The sequence below is a fragment of the Salmo salar genome, chromosome 12, assembly GCF_965601325.2.
Source record: "Salmo salar chromosome 12, fSalSal1, whole genome shotgun sequence".
NCBI lineage: Eukaryota > Metazoa > Chordata > Actinopteri > Salmoniformes > Salmonidae > Salmo > Salmo salar.
Genome location: NC_138302.1, coordinates 79,466,051 through 79,489,438, shown reverse-complemented (window position 1 = coordinate 79,489,438; position 23,388 = coordinate 79,466,051). Strand labels below are relative to the sequence as shown.

The following is a 23,388-nucleotide window of genomic DNA, read 5'->3' as shown; positions in this document are numbered from 1 at the left end:
TTTTGATTTCAGAGAAAAATGACACTCAGGAAAGTTCCATGGAGAATGAATGCACGTCAGCCGTCAATGTAATGAAGAGTTATGTACTCTTAGATAATGTTTCATTTGAGTTTGTCCTAAGTTGACTTTTGTTTTTATATTACCTGTATGTATTTTCGATGAATGTTGTCAATTGCTCTTGTACTTTGTCTTCATTAGAATGTCATAGTCTGGTTAGGGTTATTTATAATTAAGCTGTCACTGGGTGGGAGTGTAGCTAGGGGTTATTGTTTTCCATCCATTTAGCACAGAATCTGCTATATTCACCTTGTTGCTAACATGACTATGGTTTGAGAATCCTCTCACAACTGTACACACCAGCACTCACCACATATTTTGGGTTTTCATTAAAGGTCCAATGCAGCTGTTATCTCAATATCAAATAATTTCTGGTTAACATTTAAGTACCTTACTATCACAAATATATATATATACTGCTAAAAAAAAGAACGGGAACACTTAAACAACACATCCTAGATCTGAATGAAAGAAATAATCTTATTGAATACTTTTTTCTTTACATAGTTGAATGTGCTGACAACAAAATCACACAAAAATAATCAATGGAAATCCAATTTATCAACCCATGGAGGTCTGGATTTGGAGTCACACTCAAAATTTAAGTGGAAAACCACACTACAGGCTGATCCAACTTTGATGTAATGTCCTTAAAACAAGTCAAAATGAGGCTCAGTAGTGTGTGGCCTCCACGTGCCTGTATGACCTCCCTACAACGCCTGGGTATGCTCCTGATGAGGTGGCGGATGGTCTCCTGAGGGATCTCCTCCCAGACCTGGACTAAAGCATCCGCCAACTCCTGGACAGTCTGTGGTGCAACGTGGCGTTGGTGGATGGAGCAAGACATGATGTCCCAAATGTGCTCAATTGGATTCAGGTCTGGGAAACGGGCGGGCCAGTCCATAGCATCAATGCCTTCCTCTTGCAGGAACTGCTGACACACTCCAGCTACATGAGGTCTCGCATTGTCTTGCATTAGGAGGAACCCAGGGCCAACCACACCAGCATATGGTCTCACAAGGGGTCTGAGGATCTCATCTCGGTACCTAATGGCAGTCAGGCTACCTCTGGCGAGCACATGGAGGGCTGTGCGGCCCCCCAAAGAAATGCCACCCCACACCATGACTGACCCACAGCCAAACCGGTCATGCTGGAGGATGTTGCAGGCAGCAGAACGTTCTCCACGGCGTCTCCAGACTCTGTCACGTCTGTCACATGTGCTCAGTGTGAATCTGCTTTCATCTGTGAAGAGCACAGGGCGCCAGTGGCGAATTTGCCAATCTTGGTGTTCTCTGGCAAATGCCAAACGTCCTGCACGGTGTTGGGCTGTAAGCACAACCCCCACCTGTGGACGTCGGGCCCTCATACCACCCTCATGGAGTCTGTTTCTGACCGTTTGAGCAGACACATGCACATTTGTGGCCTGCTGGAGGTCATTTTGCAGGGCTCTGGCAGTGCTTCTCCTGTTCCTCCTTGCACAAAGGCGGAGGTAGCGGTCCTGCTGCTGGGTTGTTGCCCTCCTACGGCCTCCTCCATGTCTCCTGATGTACTGGCCTGTCTCCTGGTAGCGCCTCCATGCTCTGGACACTACGCTGACAGACACAGCAAACCTTCTTGCCACAGCTCGCATTGATGTGCCATCCTGGATGAGCTGCACTACCTGAGCCACTTGTGTGGGTTGTAGACTCCGTCTCATGCTACCACTAGAGTGAAAGCACCACCAGCATTCAAAAGTGACCAAAACATCAGCCAGGAAGCATAGGAACTGAGAAGTGGTCTGTGGTCCCCACCTGCAGAACCACTCCTTTATTGGGGGTGTCTTGCTAATTGCCTATAATTTCCACCTGTTGTCTATTCCATTTGCACAACAGCATGTCAAATTTATTGTTAATCAGTGTTGCTTCCTAAGTGGACAGTTTGATTTCACAAAAGTGTGATTGACTTGGAGTTACATTGTGTTGTTTAAGTGTTCCCTTTATTTTTTTGAGCAGTGTATATATCTTTTTTTTAGGGGATAGATCAGCTATGAAATTAGCATAGTGGAAGACTATAAAATAACATATTTGGAAATATGCCCCTACCCCCCTTTCCCCTAGTTTGAGGACTTGGTGTAAAAAAAAGTTGATTTCCCAATCATACTCGATTCCAGGTCTATCATTCAATAAACCAATCACTCTAATCTTAATTCCTACCCTTGGATGTCCACAGACTAACCCATTTTTCCCAGTACACTACCATTTTCTTTTTTCCTTTTGCAATACATTGTTATATTTTCCTGTGATGTCTTACAAGCAGTGGCGACCCGTCATCCAGAGCAAGAGGGGCAGAGCCTGTTTTGTTATTTTGGCATTTATACGTGTCACATATTAGTTTGCAAAGAATGTAAAAAATAATTGAGTTAAAGCCACATACAAACATGGTCTCTTTTTTGTTGCTTTCTTGAGTAAGGCAGCTCCAAAATGCAGGTGTTTCAGCCTAGCTCAGTGCTTTTTGTGATGGGGCAGCCTGCGGAAAATACGGAGTGTAGGGGTTGGTTCTCTAGTTGCGCCGGGATTGGCTCAGTGTTCTGTCACTCATGGGGACGCAAGCAAAATTCAAGCCACATGGTTGCTGCCATAAAGCTATATTAGAAGTGCCCATCCAAGGGGGCTCAAGGTCATTGGCCACAGAAAGAAAATGGCAAATCACGTTATATCTACCGCAGCTTTGATTGGACTGATTCTGTCAACATCATACTTTCAAAATCATAGCTAGCAAGCTAGCAGTCATCATCATGAATCAAGTCGACCATCTACTGGCAAATCCTTTTCAATCCTGTTCAAATTATGAAGAGAAATTATAGATGAAATGTATCGGTGCTCATCGGCCATTGGACATAAACATCACACAAGTTGGAAATCGCAAATTTAACAATGAGTGGTTTGGAAGGAATCAGTGGCTAACTGCAAGCATTTGGTATTTTATTAGGATCCCCATTAGCTGTTGCAAAAGCAGCAGCTACTCTTCCTGGGGTCCACACAAAACACTAAACACAATACAGAATGACATAATACAGAACATCAATAGACAAGAACAACTCAAAGACAGAACTACATAAACTCAGAAAAAAAAGAAACATCCTCTCACTGTCAACTGCGTTTATTTTCAGCAAACTTAACATGTGTAAGAATTTGTATGAACATCACAAGATTCAACAACTGAGACATAAACTGAACAAGTCCCACAGACATGTGACAAACAGAAACTGAATAATATGTCCCTGAACAAAGGGGGGGGGAGGGTCAAAATCAAAAGTAACAGTCAGTATCTGGTGTGGACACCAGCTGCATTAAGTACTGTAGTGCATCTCCTCCTCATGGACTGCACCAGATTTGCCAGTTCTTGCTGTGAGATGTTACCCCACTCGTCCACCAAGGCACCTGCAAGTTCCCGGACATTTCTGGGTGGAATGGCCCTAGGGCTCACCCTTCGATCCCCCTTGAGATCTGGGCTCTTCGCTGGCCATTGCAGAACACTGACATTCCTGTCTTGCAGAAAATCATGCACAGAACGAGCAGTAGGGCTGGTGGCATTGTCATGCTGCAGGTTGAGCCTGCAGGAAGGGTACCACAAGAGGGAGGAGGATGTCTTCCCTGTAACGCACAACAAGCTCAGTCCGATGATGCTATGACACACCGCCCCAGACCATGACGGACCCTCCATCTCCAAATCCATCTCGCTCCAGAGTACAGGCCTCGGTGTAATGCTCATTCCTTCGACGATAAATATGAATCCGACCATCACCCCTGGTGAGACAAAACTGCGACTCGTCAGTGAAGAGCACTTTTTGCCAGTCCTGTCTGGTCCAGCGACGGTGGATTTGTGCCGGTGATGTCTGGTGAGGACCTGCCTTACAACAGGCCTACAAGCCCTCAGTCCAGCTTCTCTCAGCCTATTGCGGACAGTCTGAGCACTGATTGCGGGATTGTGCGTTTCTGGTGTAACTTGGGCAGTTGTTGTTGCCATCCTGTACCTGTCCCGCAGGTGTGATGTTCGGATGTGCCGATCCTGTGCAGGTGTTGTTACACACGGTCTGCCACTGCGAGGACGATCAGCTGTCCGTCCTGTCTCCTTGCAGCGTGGCTAAGGCACGTTCACACAGATGAGCAGGGACCCTGGACATCTTTCTTTTGGTGTTTTTCAGAGTCAATAGAAAGGCCTCTTTAGTGTCCTAAGTTTTCATGACTGTGACTTTAATTGCCTACCGTCAGTAAGCTGTTAGTGTCTTAACGTCCGTTCCACAGGTGCATGTTCATTAATTGTTTATGGTTCAAGCATGGGAAACAGTGTTAAAACCCTTTACAATGAAGATTTGTGAAGTTATTTGGATTATCTTTGAAAGACAGGGTCCTGAAAAAGGGATGTTTCTTTTTTCTGCTGAGTTTACTATTTTTTTTTAAAGGCACATGTAGCCTACATTTCAATGCATACACACAAACTATCTAGGTCAGATAGGGGAGAGACGTTGTGCCGCGAGGTGTTGCTTTATCTGTTTTTTGAAACCAGGTTTGATGTTTATTTGAGCAATATGAGATGGAAGGAGTAACTACAAGCCCATTAGTATACTACATGTGGTGTCGAAGGTTGCTGAAATGTGTGTAGCAGAGCAACTGATTGCCCACCTCAACAACAGCCCCTTCACATTACACTCCATGCAGTTTGGCTTCAGAGCATAAGACTCCACAGCAACGGCCAACTGCTTTTTTTCTGGAAAATGTGAAGTCCAAGATGAACAAAGGCGGCGTTGTTGGGGCTTTATTTCTAGACCTAAGGAAAGCTTTTGATACTGTTAACCATGAGGTACTCATCACAAAATTGTTCAAGTTCAACTTTTCCCCCGATGCCTTGAGATGGATGAAATCATACCTTGAAGGCAGAACCCAGTGTGTCAGAGTGAGCAATGAGCTGTCGCCCACTCTAAGCTATGATGTAGGCGTGCCCCAATGTTTAATACTGGGGCCCCTCCTGATCAGCCTGTACATTAATGATCTGCCTTCTGTCTGTACTGGGTCTGAAGTTCAAATGTATGCAGATGATACAGTGATATACTGTACACTACCATTCAAAAGTTTGGGGTCACTTAGAAATGTCCTTGTTTTTGAAAGAAAATCACATTTTTGTCCATTAAAATAACATCAAATTGATTAGAAATACAGTGTAGAGATTGTTAATGTTGTAAATGACTATTGTAGCTGGAAACAGCTGATTTTTAATGGAATATCTACATAGGCGTAGAGAGGCCCATTATCAGCAACCATCACTCCTGTGTTCCAATGGCACGTTGTGTTAGCTAATCCAAGTTTACAATTTTACAAGGCTAATTGATCATTAGAAAACACTTTTGCAATTATGTTAGCACAGCTGAAAACTGTTCTGATTAAAGAAGCAATAAAACTAGGAATTAAGAACAAATTCTTATTTTCAATGACAGCCTAGGAACAGTGGGTTAACTGTCTTGTTCAGGGGCAGAATGACAGATTTGTACCATGTTAGCTCGCAGATTCGAACTTGCAACCTTTCTGTTACTAGGCCAACACTCTAACCACTAGGCTACGCTGCCACCCATATTTGGAGCATCAGCGTTTGTGGGTTCAATTACAGGCTCAAAATGGCCAGAAACAAAGAACTTTCTTCTGAAACTGGTCAGTCTATTCTTGTTCTGAGAAATGAAGGATATTCCATGCAGGAAATTGCCAAGAACCTGAAGATCTCGTACAACGCTGTGTACTACTCCCTTCACAGAACAGGGCAAACTGTCTCTAACCAGAATAGAAAGAGGAGTGGGAGGCCCCGGTGCACAACTGAGAAAGAGGACAAGTACATTAGAGTGTCTAGTTTGAGAAACAGACACCTCACAAGACCTCAACTGGCAGCTTCATTAAATAGTACCCGCAAAACACCAGTCTCAACATCAACAGTGAAGATGCGACTCCTGGATGCTGGCCTTCTAGGCAGAGTTCCTCTGTCCAGTGTCTGTGTTCTTTTGCCTATCTTAATATTTTATTTTTATTGGCCAGTCTGAGATGTGGCTTTTTCTTTGCCCCACCTCTGGATTACCGACCTCTGCCTGACCTGATCCTGATCCCGAGCCTGCCTGCCGTCCTGTTCCTTTGCCCCTGTTGCTGTAATAAACGTTGTTACTTAGACACGGTCTGGTTCTGGGTCTTACCTTGATTCCTGATACCTCCATGCTTCACGGTGGGAACCACAGATGCGCAGATCATCCATTCACCTACTCTGCATCTCACAAAGACAGAGGTTGGAACCAAAAATCTCTCATTTGGACTCAGCAGACCAAAGGACAGATTAACACCAGTCTAATGTCCATTGCTCGTGTTTCTTAGCCCAATCAAGTGTCTTCTTCTTATTGCTATCCTTTAGTAGTGGTTTCTTTGCAGCAATTTGACCATGAAGGCCTGATTCACGCAGTCTCCTCTGAACAGTTGATGTTTGTCTGTTACTTGAACTCTGTGAAGCATTTATTTGGGCTGCAATCTGAGGCTGGTAACCCTAATGAATTTATCATCTACAGCAGAGGTAACTCTGGGTCTACCTTTCCTGTGGCGGTCCTCGTGAGAGCCAGTTATATCATAGCGCTTGATGGATTTTGCGACTGGACTTGAAGAAACTTTAAAAGTTCTTCAAATGTTCCATATTGACTGACCTTCATGTCTTAAAGTAATGATGGACTGTCATTTCTCTTTGCTTATTTGAGCTGTTCTTGCCAAAATGGAGACTTGGTCTTTTACCAAATACGGCTATCTTCTGTATACCAGCCCTACCTTGTCACAATACAACTGACTGGCTCCAAGAAAGAAAAACATTAGACAAATTAAGTTTTATCAAAGCACACCTGTTAATTGAAATGCATTCCAGGTGAAGACCTCATGAAGCTGGTTGAGAGAATGCCAAGAGTGTGCAAAGCTGTCATCAAGGCAAAGGGTGGCTACTTTGAAGAATCTCAAATATAAAATATATTTTGATATGTTTAACAGTTGTTTGGTTACTACATGATTCCATATTTGTTATTTCATAGTTATGATGTATTCACTATTATTCTACAATGTAGAATATAGTACAAATAAAGAAAAACCCTTGAATGTGTAGGTGTATTCAAACTTTTGTCTGGTACTGTACATGTGTAACCTTCAAGCTGCATACTGGACCCTATTCCAACTAAACTACTGAAAGAGCTGCTTCCTGTGCTTGGCCCTCCTATCCACCGGATGTGTACCAAACTCACTAAAAGTGGCAGTAATAAAGCCTCTCTTGAAAAAGCCAAATCTTGACCCAGAAATTATAAAAAACTATCGGCCTATATCGAATCTTCCATTCCTCTCAAAAATGTTAGAAAAAGCTGTTGCACAGCAACTCACTGCCTTCCTGAAGACAAACAATGTATACGAAATACTTCAGTCTGGTTTTAGACCCCATCATAGCACTGAGACTGCACTTGTGAAGCTGGTAAATGACCTTTTAATGACGTCAGACCGAGGCTCTGCATCTGTCCTCGTGCTCCTAGATCTTAGTGCTGCTTTTGATACCATCGATCACCACATTCTTTTGGAGAGATTGGAAACCCAAATTGGTCTACATGGACAAGTTCTGGCCTGGTTTAGATCTTATCTGTCGGAAATATATCAGTTTGTCTCTGTGAATGGTTTGTCCTCTGACAAATCAACTGTAAATTTCGGTGTTCCTCAAGGTTCCGTTTTAGGACCACTATATATTTTACCTCTTGGGAATGTCATTCGAAAACATAACGTTAAATTTCACTGCTATGTGGATGACACACAGCTGTACATTTCAATGAAACATGGTGAAGCCCCAACATTGCCCTTGCTAGAAGCCTGTGTTTCAGACATAAGGAAGTGGATGGCTGCAAACTTTCTACTTTTAAACTCGGACAAAACAGAGATGCTTGTTCTAGGTCCCAAGAAACAAAGAGATCTTCTGTTGAATCTGACAATTAATCTGGATGGTTGTACAGTTGTCTCAAATAAAACTGTGAAGGACCTCTGCGTTACTCTGGACCCTGATCTCTCTTTTGAAGAACATATCAAGACTGTTTCAAGGACAGCTTTTTTCCATCTACGTAACATTGCAAAAATCAGAAACTTTCTGTCCAAAAATGATACTGAAAAATTAATCCATGCTTTTGTTACTTCTAGGTTGGACTACTGCAATGCTCTACTTTCCGGCTACCAGGATAAAGCACTAAATAAACTTCAGTTAGTGCTAAATACGGCTGCTAGAATCCTGACTAGAACCAAAAAATGTGATCATATTACTCCAGTGCTAGCCTCCCTACATTGGCTTCCTGTTAAGGCAAGGGCTGATTTCAAGGTTTTACTGCTAACCTACAAAGCATTACATGGGCTTGCTCCTACCTATCTTTCCGATTTGGTCCTGCCGTACATACCTACACGTACGCTACGGTCACAAGACTGTCCCTAGAATTTCTAAGCAAACAGCTGGCTAAGCAAACAAACAGGGCTTTCTCCTATAGAGCTCCATTTTTATGGAATGATCTGCCTACCCATGTGAGAGACACAGACTCAGTCTCAACATTTAAGTCTTTACTGAAGACTCATCTCTTCAGTAGGTCCTATGATTAAGTGTAGTCTGGCCCAGGAGTGTGAAAGTGAACGGAAAGGCTCTGGAGCAACGAACCGCCCTTGCTGTATCTGCGTGGCCAGTTCCCCTCTCTCCACTGGGATTCTCTGCCTCTAACCCTATTACAGGGGCTGAGTCACTGGCTTACTGGTGTTCCTCCATGCCGTCCCTAGGAGGGGTGCGTCACTTGAGTGGGTTGAGTCACTGACATAGACTTCCTGTCTGGGTTGGCGCCCCCCCTTGGGTTGTGCCGTTGCGGAGATCTTTGTGGGCTATACTCGGCCTTGTCTCAGAATGGTAAGTTGGTGGTTGGAGGTATTCCCATAGTGGTGTGGGGGCTGTGCTTTGGCAAAGTGGGTGGGGTTATATCCTGCCTGTTTGGCCCTGTCCGGGGGTATCATCGGATGGGGCCACAGTGTCTCCTGACCCCTCCTGTCTCAGCCTCCAGTATTTATGCTGCAGTAGTTTATGTGTCGGGGGGCTAGGGTCAGTCTGTTACATCTGGAGTATTTCTCTTGTCTTATCCGGTGTCCTGTGTGAATTTAAATATGCTCTCTCTAATTCTCTCTTTCTTTCTCTCTCTCAGAGGACCTGAGCCCTAGGACCATGCCTCAGGACTACCTGGCATGATGACTCCTTGCTGTCCCCTGTCCACCTGGCCGTGCTGCTGTTCCAGTTTCAACTGTTCTGCCTGCGGCTATGGAACCCTGACCTGTTCACCGGACGTGCTACCTGCCCCAGACCTGCTGTTTTCAACTCTCTAGAGACAGCAGGAGCGATAGAGATACTCTCAAAGATCGGCTATGAAAAAGCCAACTGACATTTACTCTTGAGATGCTGACTTGTTGCACCCTCGACAACTACTATGATTATTATTATTTGACCATGCTGGTCATTTATGAACATTTGAACATCTTGGCCATGTTCTGTTATAATCTCCACCCGGCACAGCCAGAAGAGGACTGGCCACCCCTCATAGCCTGGTTCCTCTAGGTTTCTTCCTAGGTTTTGGCCTTTCTAGGGAGTTTTTCCTAGCCACCGTGCTTCTACACCTGCATTGCTTGCTGTTTGGGGTTTTAGGCTGGGTTTCTATACAGCACTTTGAGATATCAGCTGATATAAGAAGGGCTATATAAATACATTTGATTTGATTTGATTTCAGTTTTGAGGAGAACATTTCGCTACAACGTTTACTTCCTGTATTCAGGGTATGTGACCAATAAACTTTGATTTGATTTGATGACAGCCAGGGACTAATTTTGAAAATATACTGGGCAGGGGTGCAGCCTTGGGTGGGCCTCTACCCACTAGGGAGCCAGGCCCAGTCAATCAGAATGTGTTTTTCCCCACAAAAGGGCTTTATTACAGACAGAAACACTCCTCAGCACTCGACTCATTTTCCTTTAATGGGTACAAAACGACGGGTGAGTCATGGCGTCATTCCTAGGCTAGACCAGTAGATGGACCTGTTTCACCAGAACATTTCTACTTCAGATTGAGAGGTCTCATATAGAGTGCAATAAAATTTGACAGTTCAACATGTTTTTTTTTCTTCACACATTTTTAATTTGGCTTAAATGTTTTTAAATAAATTATAAAAATATACAACTTGGTTTAACATAGATCGACCCAAACTGTGAGGCCATTAGTTGATGTTCAGTGGTCCATAGGCCCACCATCCAGACATGTTAAAAAGGTGACACCATAACAATAAAAAGTGTCTTTGCAGAAATATAAACCACAAGTTATACATTGCCTATCAATAAAATAATTGCACTTTCTTCTCTGTTCCCAAATGTTATCAGGCAGGTTCCCACTCCACCTGACAGGCTAGCTGCTTGCGTTCATCAGGCATTTGAGTTTAATATTATCAACAAAAAAGGATAACAAAGAACTTGATTGCATAGTAACTTCTATTTAATTTACTATGTAATGAACTGAGATCACAGAATCTACCCCAAACCCCACTGCAACACACCCGTAGGTCTACTTCCATTGACCAATCCATCTGGCATTAGTCAAGACCATCCTAAATGTTAACAAGCAGCTGTCCATACTAGAACTCCACTAGGTAGCTGCGTGCCTTCATCAGACGTTTGAGCTTGCTCTGCAGTGAAGCCCTCTTGCTGCCGATGTCGAAGTCCTCCTTCAGCAGCTGCTCGATGTTGTCCTTCTCCTGCAGAGTCTGAAGCATCTCCCTCTGCAGCTGGGAAGCAAACTCCTGCAGAACCAGGTAGCGGATCACCATGGGGATCTGATCAGCCAAACGCTGACTGGCAATCTGGCAAAGATAAAGAGACAGACAAGACAAAACACCTATTATTAAAATGACAGACATCAATAGATATAGTGATCTAAAATCCCTTTTGTCCAATTCAAGTTTTAGTCCCCTGACAATGGTTGGTTCACACACACTCTGAATTGTATAATGTTATAGTACATTTACATGCACCAATATAATCTAGCTTTCAGGGAATTGGTGAAGAAATTAGTTTAAGAGTCAGCAGTTCCATTCAATCTCTGAGTTAGTGCCCTCTCATCCCTAGTCTGAAGAGCTAGTGGAAATACAGGTAGGTTCTTGTTTAGGGTGTTAGGCCAGCATCTAAGATGGTGATTTACACAGTACTTACCGAGTAATAGGACTTGAGGTGCAGCATCATCTCCTGTAGGGTGGCATGGTTGTCTGTGCAAAAGATCGTACTCCTTATTTCAGAAAATGGTTTGTCTTCATCCTCCTCCTCCTCCCTCTTCCTCTCACTCAGACTGTGGCTGTAGGTGCTGTCCTGTGTGTACACTATCAGCTCCATCTTGAACTGAGTCCTCAACATGGACTCAGCTGTAGACTCATTCACCTGCTTAATGGCCTCAATCTTTGTCTGTAGTTAACAAAACACAACTCAGTCAATCAACAGGAGATAAATGTAGTTGGTGCATGTCAGCCATCTCATTCACATACAGGTTGATGACCAACTGTGGGAATATCAGGGATAAATGGTGACATTAATATTGCATGGTGTGAGATATACCTTCGCGGATTTCAGGAGGTTAGGAAATCCAATGAAGCTGCTCTGAGCCAGCAGTAAGAACACCTTCCTAACGGCATCTAGAGAAGGGAAGAAACACCATAACATCACTGTGACACTGGACTCAAAGATAGATTACATTCTTGGATGGAAAATATACATAAATCATATTGGCTTCATATTTTGGCAAATAGGCTCCCATATTAAATAAAAACACTAACTGGGTTTTAGTATAGGTAAAAAAGAACCTTCTCAAACATATACTATACCTGAAATCTCCTTCAGCTTCTTGACTGCTGGTTCCTCCAGTTGTTTGATCTGGTCTTTCACCATCACCTCAAAGGTCTTGTAGTTGATGAACCCTGGGAGCTCCCTTCCACGGTACGTCTTCTCATAATCAGCCACTTCTCCCTCGATCCTCTGGTTAACTGTAATATACAAAGGATGTCACTGTTGCATTACATTAAATAAGCAAGTGTATAAGCCTTCCATGCTGAATACAAATTTGGTACAGAAATCTCAATTCATATAGCTATTATTTGTTATCTAGCTCGCTGAAATGAGCCACTGTTTTCGATGGGTGTGTGATAATAGTACACTGACAGTTTTCTCCAGAGTGTTCCAGGTGTAACTTCCATTTCCCAAACTCTTTTCTGAGTGTGGAAAAGACGTTGAGACGAACTCCGTTTTTCAGCTCCTCCCCAGTGCTCAGGTTAATGGCATCATGGGTGAATGCAGTCACTTTCTGAAACACAGACAAATAAGTTGTTAGATACATGGAGAGGGATAGATGGATAGAAAGAGAAACAGCTATGGATATAAAATGTTATCAACTTTCAAATTATTTCCAGAATTGTCCAATTTTGCTAACAAAGACTAAAATGGCTGTTGTGAGTTTGTGTCAAGGCCAGAGCTGACTGAAGGAGAGGGTAACTAAATCATCTGTTGCAGGCTGGGGGGCTCACATCGATCAGGAAGTACATCCTTTCTGCCGAGTCCTCAGGTGGCCCGGTACCATATCTTTCCAGCTCGGCATGTGTCTCTGCCAGCTTTGCCTCAATCTGCTCTTCTAGACGAGGCAGGGATTTCTAAAGGGCACAACGCAGAGTCATGGCTTATGGCAACAGTCACTCAGTAACAAATGTATAGGATGTTGTGCAGTAACATGTAATGGAAGAAGAATATACCTCGATATGATGCACCAGTTCAATAGTTAATTTCTCTGCCAGTTTAGGGATGGTGGCATGGCCCTCATCATATAGTGTGCTGCAGAAATGATAGCATTTATTTTTCTCACAACTTCACAAATAGTTTGGTTACCACACAGGTACAAACTTTATTGAAAAATCTATAAAATAGATCGTATTGTATCAAATCTGAGGCACACATCAGCCAAGAGGACCAACCTGAGATGAGCGTGCTCTTTGAAGAAAGCCTTCTCCCTCTCTGTGGCCTCGGTCAGTGAGACTCGCTCCATGATCTCCTTCTGGCCCCTGCACTTGACTATCATGTAGCCCTTAGTCAGGTGGATAACCTCATTATGAACTATGTCCACCACCGTCTCTTCTGTGCCTTTGTCTACCAGGTCAGGCTTGGTCAGGATGCCTGTTCAATGGGAAACACACACAAGTCTAACTCATTAAAGTCAACATGGTCGATAATAGTTTAGTAAATAATCAAAGGGGGAATACCTAATGTCCTTTCCCCTTCAGGGTCCACCTCTTGTGCCATCTTCAAAGCCTCTGTGGTTGCAATGTCAACGTTGCATGGCACAACCACCAAATTGATTGTTTCTTGCTTCATGATGAATTTCCGTATCAGTCTCTTAATCTGAAAATGTCAAACATTATTATACATAACATGTTGTGGGGGGACTTGGTTTCTGTTCTAAAACTGGGGTTAAAAATGCACAGTGTTTTCCCACTAACATTGGGGGTGTGGTGGAAGGGTATACCTGTTCACCAATGTTCTCAGGTTGACCCTTGACAGCTACCCGGGCGATGCCTGGCAGGTCGATGAGTGTGAGGTCTGGGACGTCAGGGGAGCCAATCTCCAAGCTGATGAGGTCATCACTGATACCCACCCCCACACCTGCCATTTCATCCTGGGCTGGAGGGAGGAATAAGAATACAGAACACCGTTGCTAAAAACCACCAGGGTTCCAACAGCACAATAGTAAAGTGGATCAAGTTATCTTTTTATTGGCATTTAGGTATTTAATACTTATGGGTGTGCTCTCTTATGGAGTAGAGAACATAGATAAGACTTTAGGGACTTTCATCTTTGCCATGATCAGCAGACCAATGACCACACCTTCACGAATTTTCTTCTCCACATCAGAGGGATCCTCAATCTCCTCCTCATGGTCTTGGTAGCTGATTTTTCCGTGCCATTCCTCTCCTTCTTTCTTCCTCTTCATCTTCAGCTCGAGAGGGCATCGTGTTACAATACCTGTCAGAGTTGACAGAGGAGGAGGAGTTAGAGAGAGTGGGATCAAATGAAACTGTACAAAAGCCCATACATCAACTAAAGCAACCAGAAATAAATTACTTTTAATGAAAATTAAATTGTCCAATATTTAATTACCAAGTGAAATTAGAGATCAAATGATAATGAAATCAATATAGGCAATATAGGCTTCTTCAACCTATTTGAGACTGATATTTATAAATAAACAAGGCAACAGTAAACATGTCGTCTCCCACAAATGACGCAACCATACAGATACGAACCCTGTTTAGGGTAAGTGGTGGGATTGGGGTAAGGATACGAACATGGTTTAGGGTAAGGGTTTGGGTTAGGTGGTCAAGTGGCATCTCTAACAATGAAAATAAATGTCTTCAAAAATGGAAAGCAGTTAGCCTGGGTACTAGTATCTTTAGGTAATCCACTCCCTGTTCTCCATGTCATGCACTGAGGCATAATAAGAACTAGAGACTGCCTCCACGATGGCAAAGCTTTGTTTTCAATGTAATCTACTCACATTCACATACACTGTTTCGTGGTTGCTGCCATCTTTCTTACTGGGATTAAGAAGCCTGCGCACTAGCACTCAGTGCACACTGAACAGACAGCAGTATCGAGCGAACATTCTCCAGCAACTCTGTCAGAGCATGTGGACAGCTAAACAAGCCGACCAGCACTTCCCCGGGCTAGCTGGGGTCATGATCTCAGAGCATGAATATTACATGTTAATATCCTAATAACCCCTTTAGTCGTCATCGCTGCGTGCTCTGCACCCTGTATGCACTGAGTGTTAGTGCGCATGTGATGTTGGTCCTTATAAACCGGATGCAACCCGGGTATAGAGGGTCCATGAATCGGCCTATGCAAACTTGAGTAGATTACCTTGAAAACAACAAGCGGACGCAGTCTCCAGTTCTTATTATACCTCAGTGGAGGAGGCAAGATCAGTGGGACCAATGATGTGTATAAACCCACAATGACTGACAGAGGGTGCTGTATTGAAGTTACCACGCAGCCATCTTGCTACTTCTCCTCCATGGTAAAAAAAGATTTTGGAAACTATAGAAATTCATTTATTCATGTCTACATTCATTTTTGACACGTTTATTCTATTACAGACACCTTAATGCATACTTTAAATTATATTATGTGAGCTAAACATACAAATCTAAAATTAAAAAAAAGAGAAAAACATTTAAAGTATATATATATATATATATATATATATACATTTAAAGTATATATATATATATATATATACTTTAAATGTTTTTCTCTTTTTTTTAATTTTAGATTTGTATGTTTAGCTCACATAATATAATTTAAAGTATGCATTAAGGTGTCTGTAATAGAATAAACGTGTCAAAAATGAATGTAGACATGAATAAATGAATTTCTATAGTTTCCAAAATCTTTTTTTACCATGGAGGAGAAGTAGCAAGATGGCTGCGTGGTAACTTCAATACAGCACCCTCTGTCAGTCATTGTGGGTTTATACACATCATTGGTCCCACTGATCTTGCCTCCTCCACTGAGGTATAATAAGAACTGGAGACTGCGTCCGCTTGTTGTATATCATGTTTTTATCAATTTTTTATTTTAGATTTGTATGTTTAGCTCACATAATATATTTTAAAAGTATATATATATATATTTACATACTTTAAGGAAAATTATTTTATATATTTTTATTTTAGATATGTATGTTTTGCTCACATAATATAACTTAAAAGTTTGAAGGTCAGTCAATCTGGAAAATGTCAAGATCTTTGAAAGTTTCTTCAAGTGCAGTCACAAAAACCATAAAGTGCTAAAATGAAATTGGCTCTCATGAGGACCGGCACAGGAAAGAAAGACCGATAGTTACCTCTGCTGCAGAGGATAAATTCATTAGAAACTGCAGCCCAAATAAATGCTTCAAAGAGTTCAAGTAAAAGACACATCTTAACACCAACTGTTCAGAGGAGACTGCGTGGAACAGGCCTTCATGGTCGAATTGCTGCAAAGAAACCACTACTTAAAGACACCAATAAAAAGAAGCGCCAAGAAACACTAGCAATGGACATGAGGTCGGTGGAAATCTGTCCTTTGGTCTGATAAGTCCAAATTTGAGACACAGAGTAGGCGAACGGATGATCTCCGCATATGTGGTTCCCACCGTGAAGCATGGAGGAAGAGGTGTGATGGTCCTTTGCTAGTGACACTGTCTGTGACTTATTTACAATTCAAGGCACACTTAACCAGCATAGCTACCACCACATTCTGCAGCATTACGCCATCCTATCTGGTTTGGGCTTAGTAGGACTCTCATTTGTTTTTCAACAGGACAATGACCCAACACACCTCCAGGCTGTGTAAGGGCTACTTGACCAAGAATGGGACTGATGGAGTGCTGCATCAGAAGACCTGGCCTCCATAATCACCCTACCTCAACCCAATTGAGATGGTTTTGGATGTGTTGGACCGCAGAGTGAAGGAAAAGCAGCCAACAAGTGCTCAGCATATGTGGGGACTCCTTCAAGACTGTTGGAAAAGTATTACAGGTGAAGCTGGTTGATAGAATGCCAAGAGTGTGCAAAGCTGTCATCAAGGCAAAGGGTGTCTACTTTCATTTGAATCTGAAATATAAAATATATTTTGATTTGTTTAACACTTTTTTGGTTACTACATGATTCCGTATGTGTTATTTCATAGTTTTGATGTCTTCACTATTATTCTACAATGTTGAAAATAGTATAAATAAAGAAAAACCTTTTTTTACTAATGCTACAGTCCCACTACTATTGTTTTTTTTTACATGAAATTTTGTCCTTGAAACATTTCATTGAAATACTGGAAATACTGTAGAATTCCATTCATTCCTATGGAGGAGTGCCAATATGGCTGACTGACCAGTGGCTTCAAGCCTCTCAATGGCCAATAGGCTACATGGCATCAGCAATCCAAAGTTTATATACATTATTGGGTGGGACCATTTTCTATTTGTATTTATTATGGACCTCATGGCACCAGCAAAATTAAGGCAGTTACTTCTAGCCAAGAGGGCAGATATGCGTGTGATGGGTGCAACTCCAAAATAAAGTTTTTTTTCTTAAAGTTGCCGGGATATCATGTGTCCTACTTATCAGTACACTCCTAACAATCTATGCACACAAAAACGTATATTCTATCAAATAAGCCACACATACTGATTAAGCCATTCCATTTTTGTTAACCACATTTCAACACTTTCTCATTTACCTCTATACAAAAACGCCACCTACTGGAGAAGACAGATTTTGGGCCGAGGCATCCCTCTTGCCTCGCCTCTTCCTCTCTGGTGACTCACACATTTCAATGAATTACTATATTAATAATTATAATTATATTTATAATAATATAATAATAATATAGAATATAATAAATATAATTACAACTTTCGAACGGACACCGATCCACAAAATCAAACAGACAACGATCTACATTCCCCTCCTTATCATAGAGAACAATAATCATGATCTCAGTTTCATGAACTATCCAGCATGGTCTCATATTTACATTTTAGCAGACACTCTTATTCAGAGAAATGTACAGTAGCAAGTGCATACTTTTTAATAGATTTTTCTAGGATGCACAATATATCGGTGAACATATCGGAATTAGCCGATATTAGCTAAAAATGTCAACATCGGTATCGGCAGATGTCTAGTTTAACGCTGATGTGCAAAACCGATGTCAAAGCTGATGTGCATACCTATATAACGTAGGTACATGACGTAATGATGCCACGTAAAATTTAGCGCTACACGTGCAACCAGCATTCCTAAACTAGTCCACACTGTCTGCTGTGTGGATCAAGCAGTCATTTGAAAGAGTAACAAAATTTCAGCGAGACAACTCAAAAGGCGAAATCCATTAAAGCCAAGATAATGGAATTCATTGCCCTTGACAATCAACCGTTCTCTGTGGTGGGGGGGATGTTGGCTTTCGCCAACTGGTCGAGCACCGGTACACACTACCAAGTGCGCTATTTTTCAGATGTTGCCCTACTGGAGTTACACAGCAATAGTGTCAATGCTATTAGCTTCACAACATACATACTATGGGACGCCATTTGGGTCTTTGCGTGTCAGAAAATATACAGTAGCACTGTCAAAGCTGTACAAAAAAGTTTGCAAACAAGCAAACACCGGCCACGAACAATGTGTTTACAATACCACGTTGGTAATAAAGCATCATTTGTTCGACCGCAACTTCTGGGGTAGCTAGCTTTAGCTTGGTATTACCTAACGTTAGCTAGCACCAATACAACCAGCCTGAAAACAATGACCAGTAGAAACTGTAGTCATTTTCATTATTCTTAGCAATGGTTTAGGAATCCTTGTGTAAGTATTAGCTAGGTTGCCACTTGTTGTTCGCCTATTGAAACTGAACTTCAGTTCATGAAAATAAATAGCTATCCAGCTACTTAACCCTGTTAAAAGCAGCCAGCTAGCTTCATCTGGCTAGTCAGGCTCAACCAGACCGGGTTATGTGTTGTGAAGGTAACCACAATAAGGATTAGGCACAATAGTGGAATTTGCGGTTTGCCTTCAAAATAAAATGATGTCATTGACAGTGATGCAAATGAATTCAAATAGTAGAATTATGCCATAACTTTATTTTGAAGGCTAACCGCAAAGTCCACTATTGTGGCTAATCCTTAATTGAGGCTAGCTACACATAGATGGGTCCGATGGGTCAAATAAGAACTGTTAGGGTGATTTTAGATGATGACACCTAGCTATATAGTTAGCTAGCTAACTATATAGCTACTGAAACAGATTATGTCGTTTTGCTATGTTTTTGGGGAAGAACATTGTTTGCATCCATGAGCTAGCTAGCTTTTTTTTAATGACCAGCACTGTAGGTGCGCAAGACAATTTTACCAGCAATGTAGCATACGTATCGATGAATCGTTGTGACATATGAAATATGAGTGATAGTGTAATCAATGTGTAATAACTACGTAAAACAATTATGAACGCGTTAAGTTATTATGTGACGTGTAGTCATATTCAGGTCCTGATTGGTCAACAAGCTTATATCACACGTCAAATAGTGTTAAATAGTACCTTTTTTGACACGCAAAGACCCAAATGGCGTCCCATACCAAAGACCCAAACGGCATTCCATATAAATCCTGGTTGAGAATGAAATGACTGAACAAATGAACAATGAACAGCACAGCAAGTAAGTGAAAGAAATAGGTTTTGATTATGTTTTACTGGTAATGGGGACATACGTAAATGCCAATAAAATAACTTTTTGGTCAGTGTGGTGTGTGTGTGTGTGTGTAACCTTTATTTAACTAGGCAAGTCAGTTAAGAACAAATTCTTATTTACAATTACGGCCTACCCGGCCAAACCCGGACGACGCTGGACCAATTGTGCACTGCCCTATGGGACTCCCAATCACGGCCGGATATGATACAGCCTGGATTCGAATCAGGGACTGTAGTGACGCCTCTTGCACTGAGATGCAGTGCTTTAGACTGCTGTGTCCGTGTGTGTGTTAACTATTTAACTCTACCAGAATGCTTTAAGGCTGCTAAAATGTCAAATATCGGTTATCGGTGTCGTTTTTTTTGGCAAGGAAAATATCGGAATCAGCCAAAAATGTAATTATCGGTGCATCACAATTTTTTTCGTACTGGTCCCCCGTAGGAATCAAACCCACAAACCTGCCGATAAAAGTACTATGCTCTACCAACTGTGCCACACAGGACTATATAGTAGCTAAACTACATAGTAAAGGTAAATCCGGGTCACTCAAATTAGTATGATATCAAATCAAATTGAATTTGTCACATGTGCAGAATACAACAGGTGTAGACCTTACCGTGAAATGCTTACTTACAAGCCCTTAATCAACAATGCAGTTCAAGAAATAGAGTAAATAAAATATTTACTAAATAAACTAAAGTAAATAAAAATCGAATCAATGAAAAAGTAACACAAGAAATGTACATGACAATAACGAGGCTATATACAAGGGGTACCGATACCGAGTCAATGTGGGGGGTACAGGTGAGTTGAGGAAATTGTGACGTTTGGCATGGTTACACAAGACAGAAGGTAACAGATAAGTAACTTTTTGGGCAACCTGACCAAATTTACATTGAAATGTGAGTTATAGTTCTGTCATTCTCATTGAAAGCAAGTCTAAGAAGCAATAGATCTGTTCAAAGTGCACTATTTCTATGCTTCCCGTTTTTGCATCTTTTACTTTCGGTTTTGTACACCAGCTTCAAACAGCTGAAAATACAATATTTTGGGATATTGTAAAGATATTTCACAGTTGTTTAGATGGTTCAATGATTCTCTACACCATACATTGCTTGTTTTGTCACAAACTGAAATTAGGCAAACTTAGAATTTTAGCAGCCAGTAAATGGCGGAGCGCTTTCTGCATATTTCACCTGTAAGTCAAAAACAATAGGGAGGTTGGTCAGGGTGGAATTCGTAACATACTGTATGAATTGCAATTCGTAAGATAAACTATATATACAAAAGAATGTGGACACCCGTTCAAATTAGTGGATTTGGCTATTTCAACCACACCCATTGCTGACAGGTGTATAAAATCAAGCAAAAAGCCATGCAATCTCCATAGACAAACATTGGCAGTAAAATGGACTTACTGAAGAGCTCAGTGACTTTCAATGTGGCAACGTTATAGGATGCCACCTTTCCAACAAGTCAGTTCGTCAATTTTCTGCCCTGCTAGAGCTGCACCAGTCAACTGTAACTACTGCTATTGTGAAGTGGAAATGTCTAGGAACATCTGTCCTCGGTTGCAATGCTCACTACCGAGTTCCAAACTGCCTCTGGAAGCAAAGTCAGCACAATACCTCTTCATCAGAAGCTTTATGATATGGGTTTCCATGGCTGAGCAGGCGCACACAAGCCTAAGATCACCATGAATAATGCCAAACGTCGATTGGAGTGGTGTAAAGCTCGCCGCCATTGGACTCTGGAGCAGTGAAAACGCATTCTCTGGAGTGATGAATCACACTTCACCATATGGCAGTCCGACAGACGAATATGGGTTTGACGGATGCCAGGATAACGCTGCCTGCCCCAATTCATAGTGCCAACTGTAAAGTTTGGTGGAGGAGGAATAATGGTCTGGGACTGTTTTTCATGGTTCAGGCTAGGCCCCTTAGTTCCAGTGAAGGGAAATCTTAATGCTACAGCATACAATGACATTGTAGACGACTCTGTGGCAAGTTTGGGCATGACAAATAAATTAAATGAAATCCAACTTGAGATACTCCAATAGTGTCCTGAAGTCTGCAGTTTCTGTGTGCACGGCCTGTAGGTCCAGGTTGCGGGCCGACTGTTTTCTATACTCAGTATTGCCAACCCAGACAGTATTTCCTGAGACATTGTGCATTATATGTCGATACATTTAGTCTTGAATGATGCATGCCAAGATATACCAGAGATAAAGAACTGTTGATATTGATATTGCAACCACACAACTCAGACGCCGGTTCGACAGTATGAATGAAGGCTGGGCTGCAGCGAAATCGCCAACAGCTTTTTTGTTCAAGCCCTTAACAACTTGGCTGCTAAAGATGATAACCTGCTTGCATCTGTTAATTTATTGGCTGTCCAGTATCCAGACGACCTGTCCCGAGAGCTTCCTATAAGGTTAATCGCTTTCCACAAGGTGTTGAGGCCGGTGTTGTGCCGAAAATCTCCCCCCTGCCAGAATCCCCCCCTTCACGTGAACGCGCACATATTCAATTCTTCATTGCTGCGACTTGCTTGCTAGTTGAGATTTCTGCTCTTCACTCCGTTATCGGTTTAGCCTACATTTCACTGATCTTAGTAGCAGAAAGCATTTTCTATCTGTGTCCTTCAAGGCAGCTGTCAATGATCACGTTAGGCTGCGTTTCACTTACTTTTCTATGGTGGTTTGATCGCAGGGGAGGCACTAGTAATGTTTGCAGTTTTCGGTTTGGCTATTTGTTTCAAGTGTATTAGTCTATAAATACATCTCTTTGACACAATTCATCATCACTCCCATGTCTTATTCGACTAGTAGTTGTTCCGAAATGTTTATTGCTTTCCTACATATTACTCCCTCTATGTTTACAACACCGTCAATGAAGTAGAATGAGATGCATAACTAATGTTGCAGAACTGCTGTAGTCTATTTGAAGCACAACTCCCCTCCGCCCAGTTTTCCTGATGTTGCTACGGCAATCAAACTGTTTATACCATCCCTGAAACTGTCGCTTCTACTAAGAGATCGTTTTCTCTTCTAAAACTAAGAAGAATTAGGCTAAGTAAGCTCCACTCATTGCACTGGCGCCATCTTAGCTTTGATCACGGCATTTATTCAAGGCTATACCCATATACTTTAAATCAGTATTTTTTTTATTTTTCAGTCACATTCCCGAAGCACAAGAAACAAACACTTAGAATCCTAGTACATAAGGTTGTTAATGACTTTTTGGAGTGTTACTGTAAAAATGATTTATTAAATACATTAAAAAAAACACATCGATAAGCGGGGGTGTCAGGTACGCCAGTGCGTCTATCCATGAGTCCAGGTCTAATTATCACTCACCACTACCCCTTGGCAAAGCCACCCCAGATAGCGCCTCCAGCACTGAGCTCTTCCCTGAACTCTGGTCCCCTATCACCGCGATGGCTGGCAGCGCAAGGTCCTTCTCTACGCCAAGGGAGCGCAGGGAGTCGATGAGGTCGATACAGGGCCGCACCTTCTCTTCGTAATGTTGGTTCAGCGTGTTATTCATTGTGTATTATTATTTAGTGATAAACTTAAATAAAAAGCAAGATGTTCTGTTATCTGATGCCCACTGCGGATGTTGAAAGGATATGAAATTATTGGCAATGCATATATTTCAAAAGTAGTCTATTCCCTCCTCCAGCTCCAGTACCTTCTCCGAGAGGGGGAGTGTTTACTCGACTCGTTTTTGTAACAACCGGTTTTGTAAAACAGAGGGCGTATCATTCCTGGGAATCGAATCTTACACGGTGTGTTTCACTTTCATGTCTCAATTGAAAGTTAGTGCTGAAGCTGGATGCTGCCATAGGATGCGGTGAGGCTATAGGGCAGGATTCCCCAACAACGTCTCCTATGGGCACAAACCCACCGTCGCTGGACCAGACAGGACTGGCAAAAAGTGCT

The 23,388-nt window shown here is 42.1% G+C and overlaps 1 protein-coding gene across 1 annotated transcript; it reads right to left on the bottom strand.

Moving 5' to 3' along the window:
- Positions 1–10,254: 10,254 nt before the first annotated feature.
- On the bottom strand, positions 10,255–23,144 carry LOC100136587 (Mx3 protein). The gene is given in 12 exon segments (NM_001123675.1): positions 10,255–10,993; positions 11,343–11,588; positions 11,739–11,815; positions 12,005–12,163; positions 12,339–12,480; positions 12,701–12,823; positions 12,923–13,001; positions 13,142–13,340; positions 13,427–13,565; positions 13,690–13,844; positions 14,049–14,186; positions 22,804–23,144. Coding segments are annotated over 12 exon segments (1,872 nt in total). The 5' UTR covers positions 22,994–23,144; the 3' UTR covers positions 10,255–10,768.
- Positions 23,145–23,388: the final 244 nt, after the last annotated feature.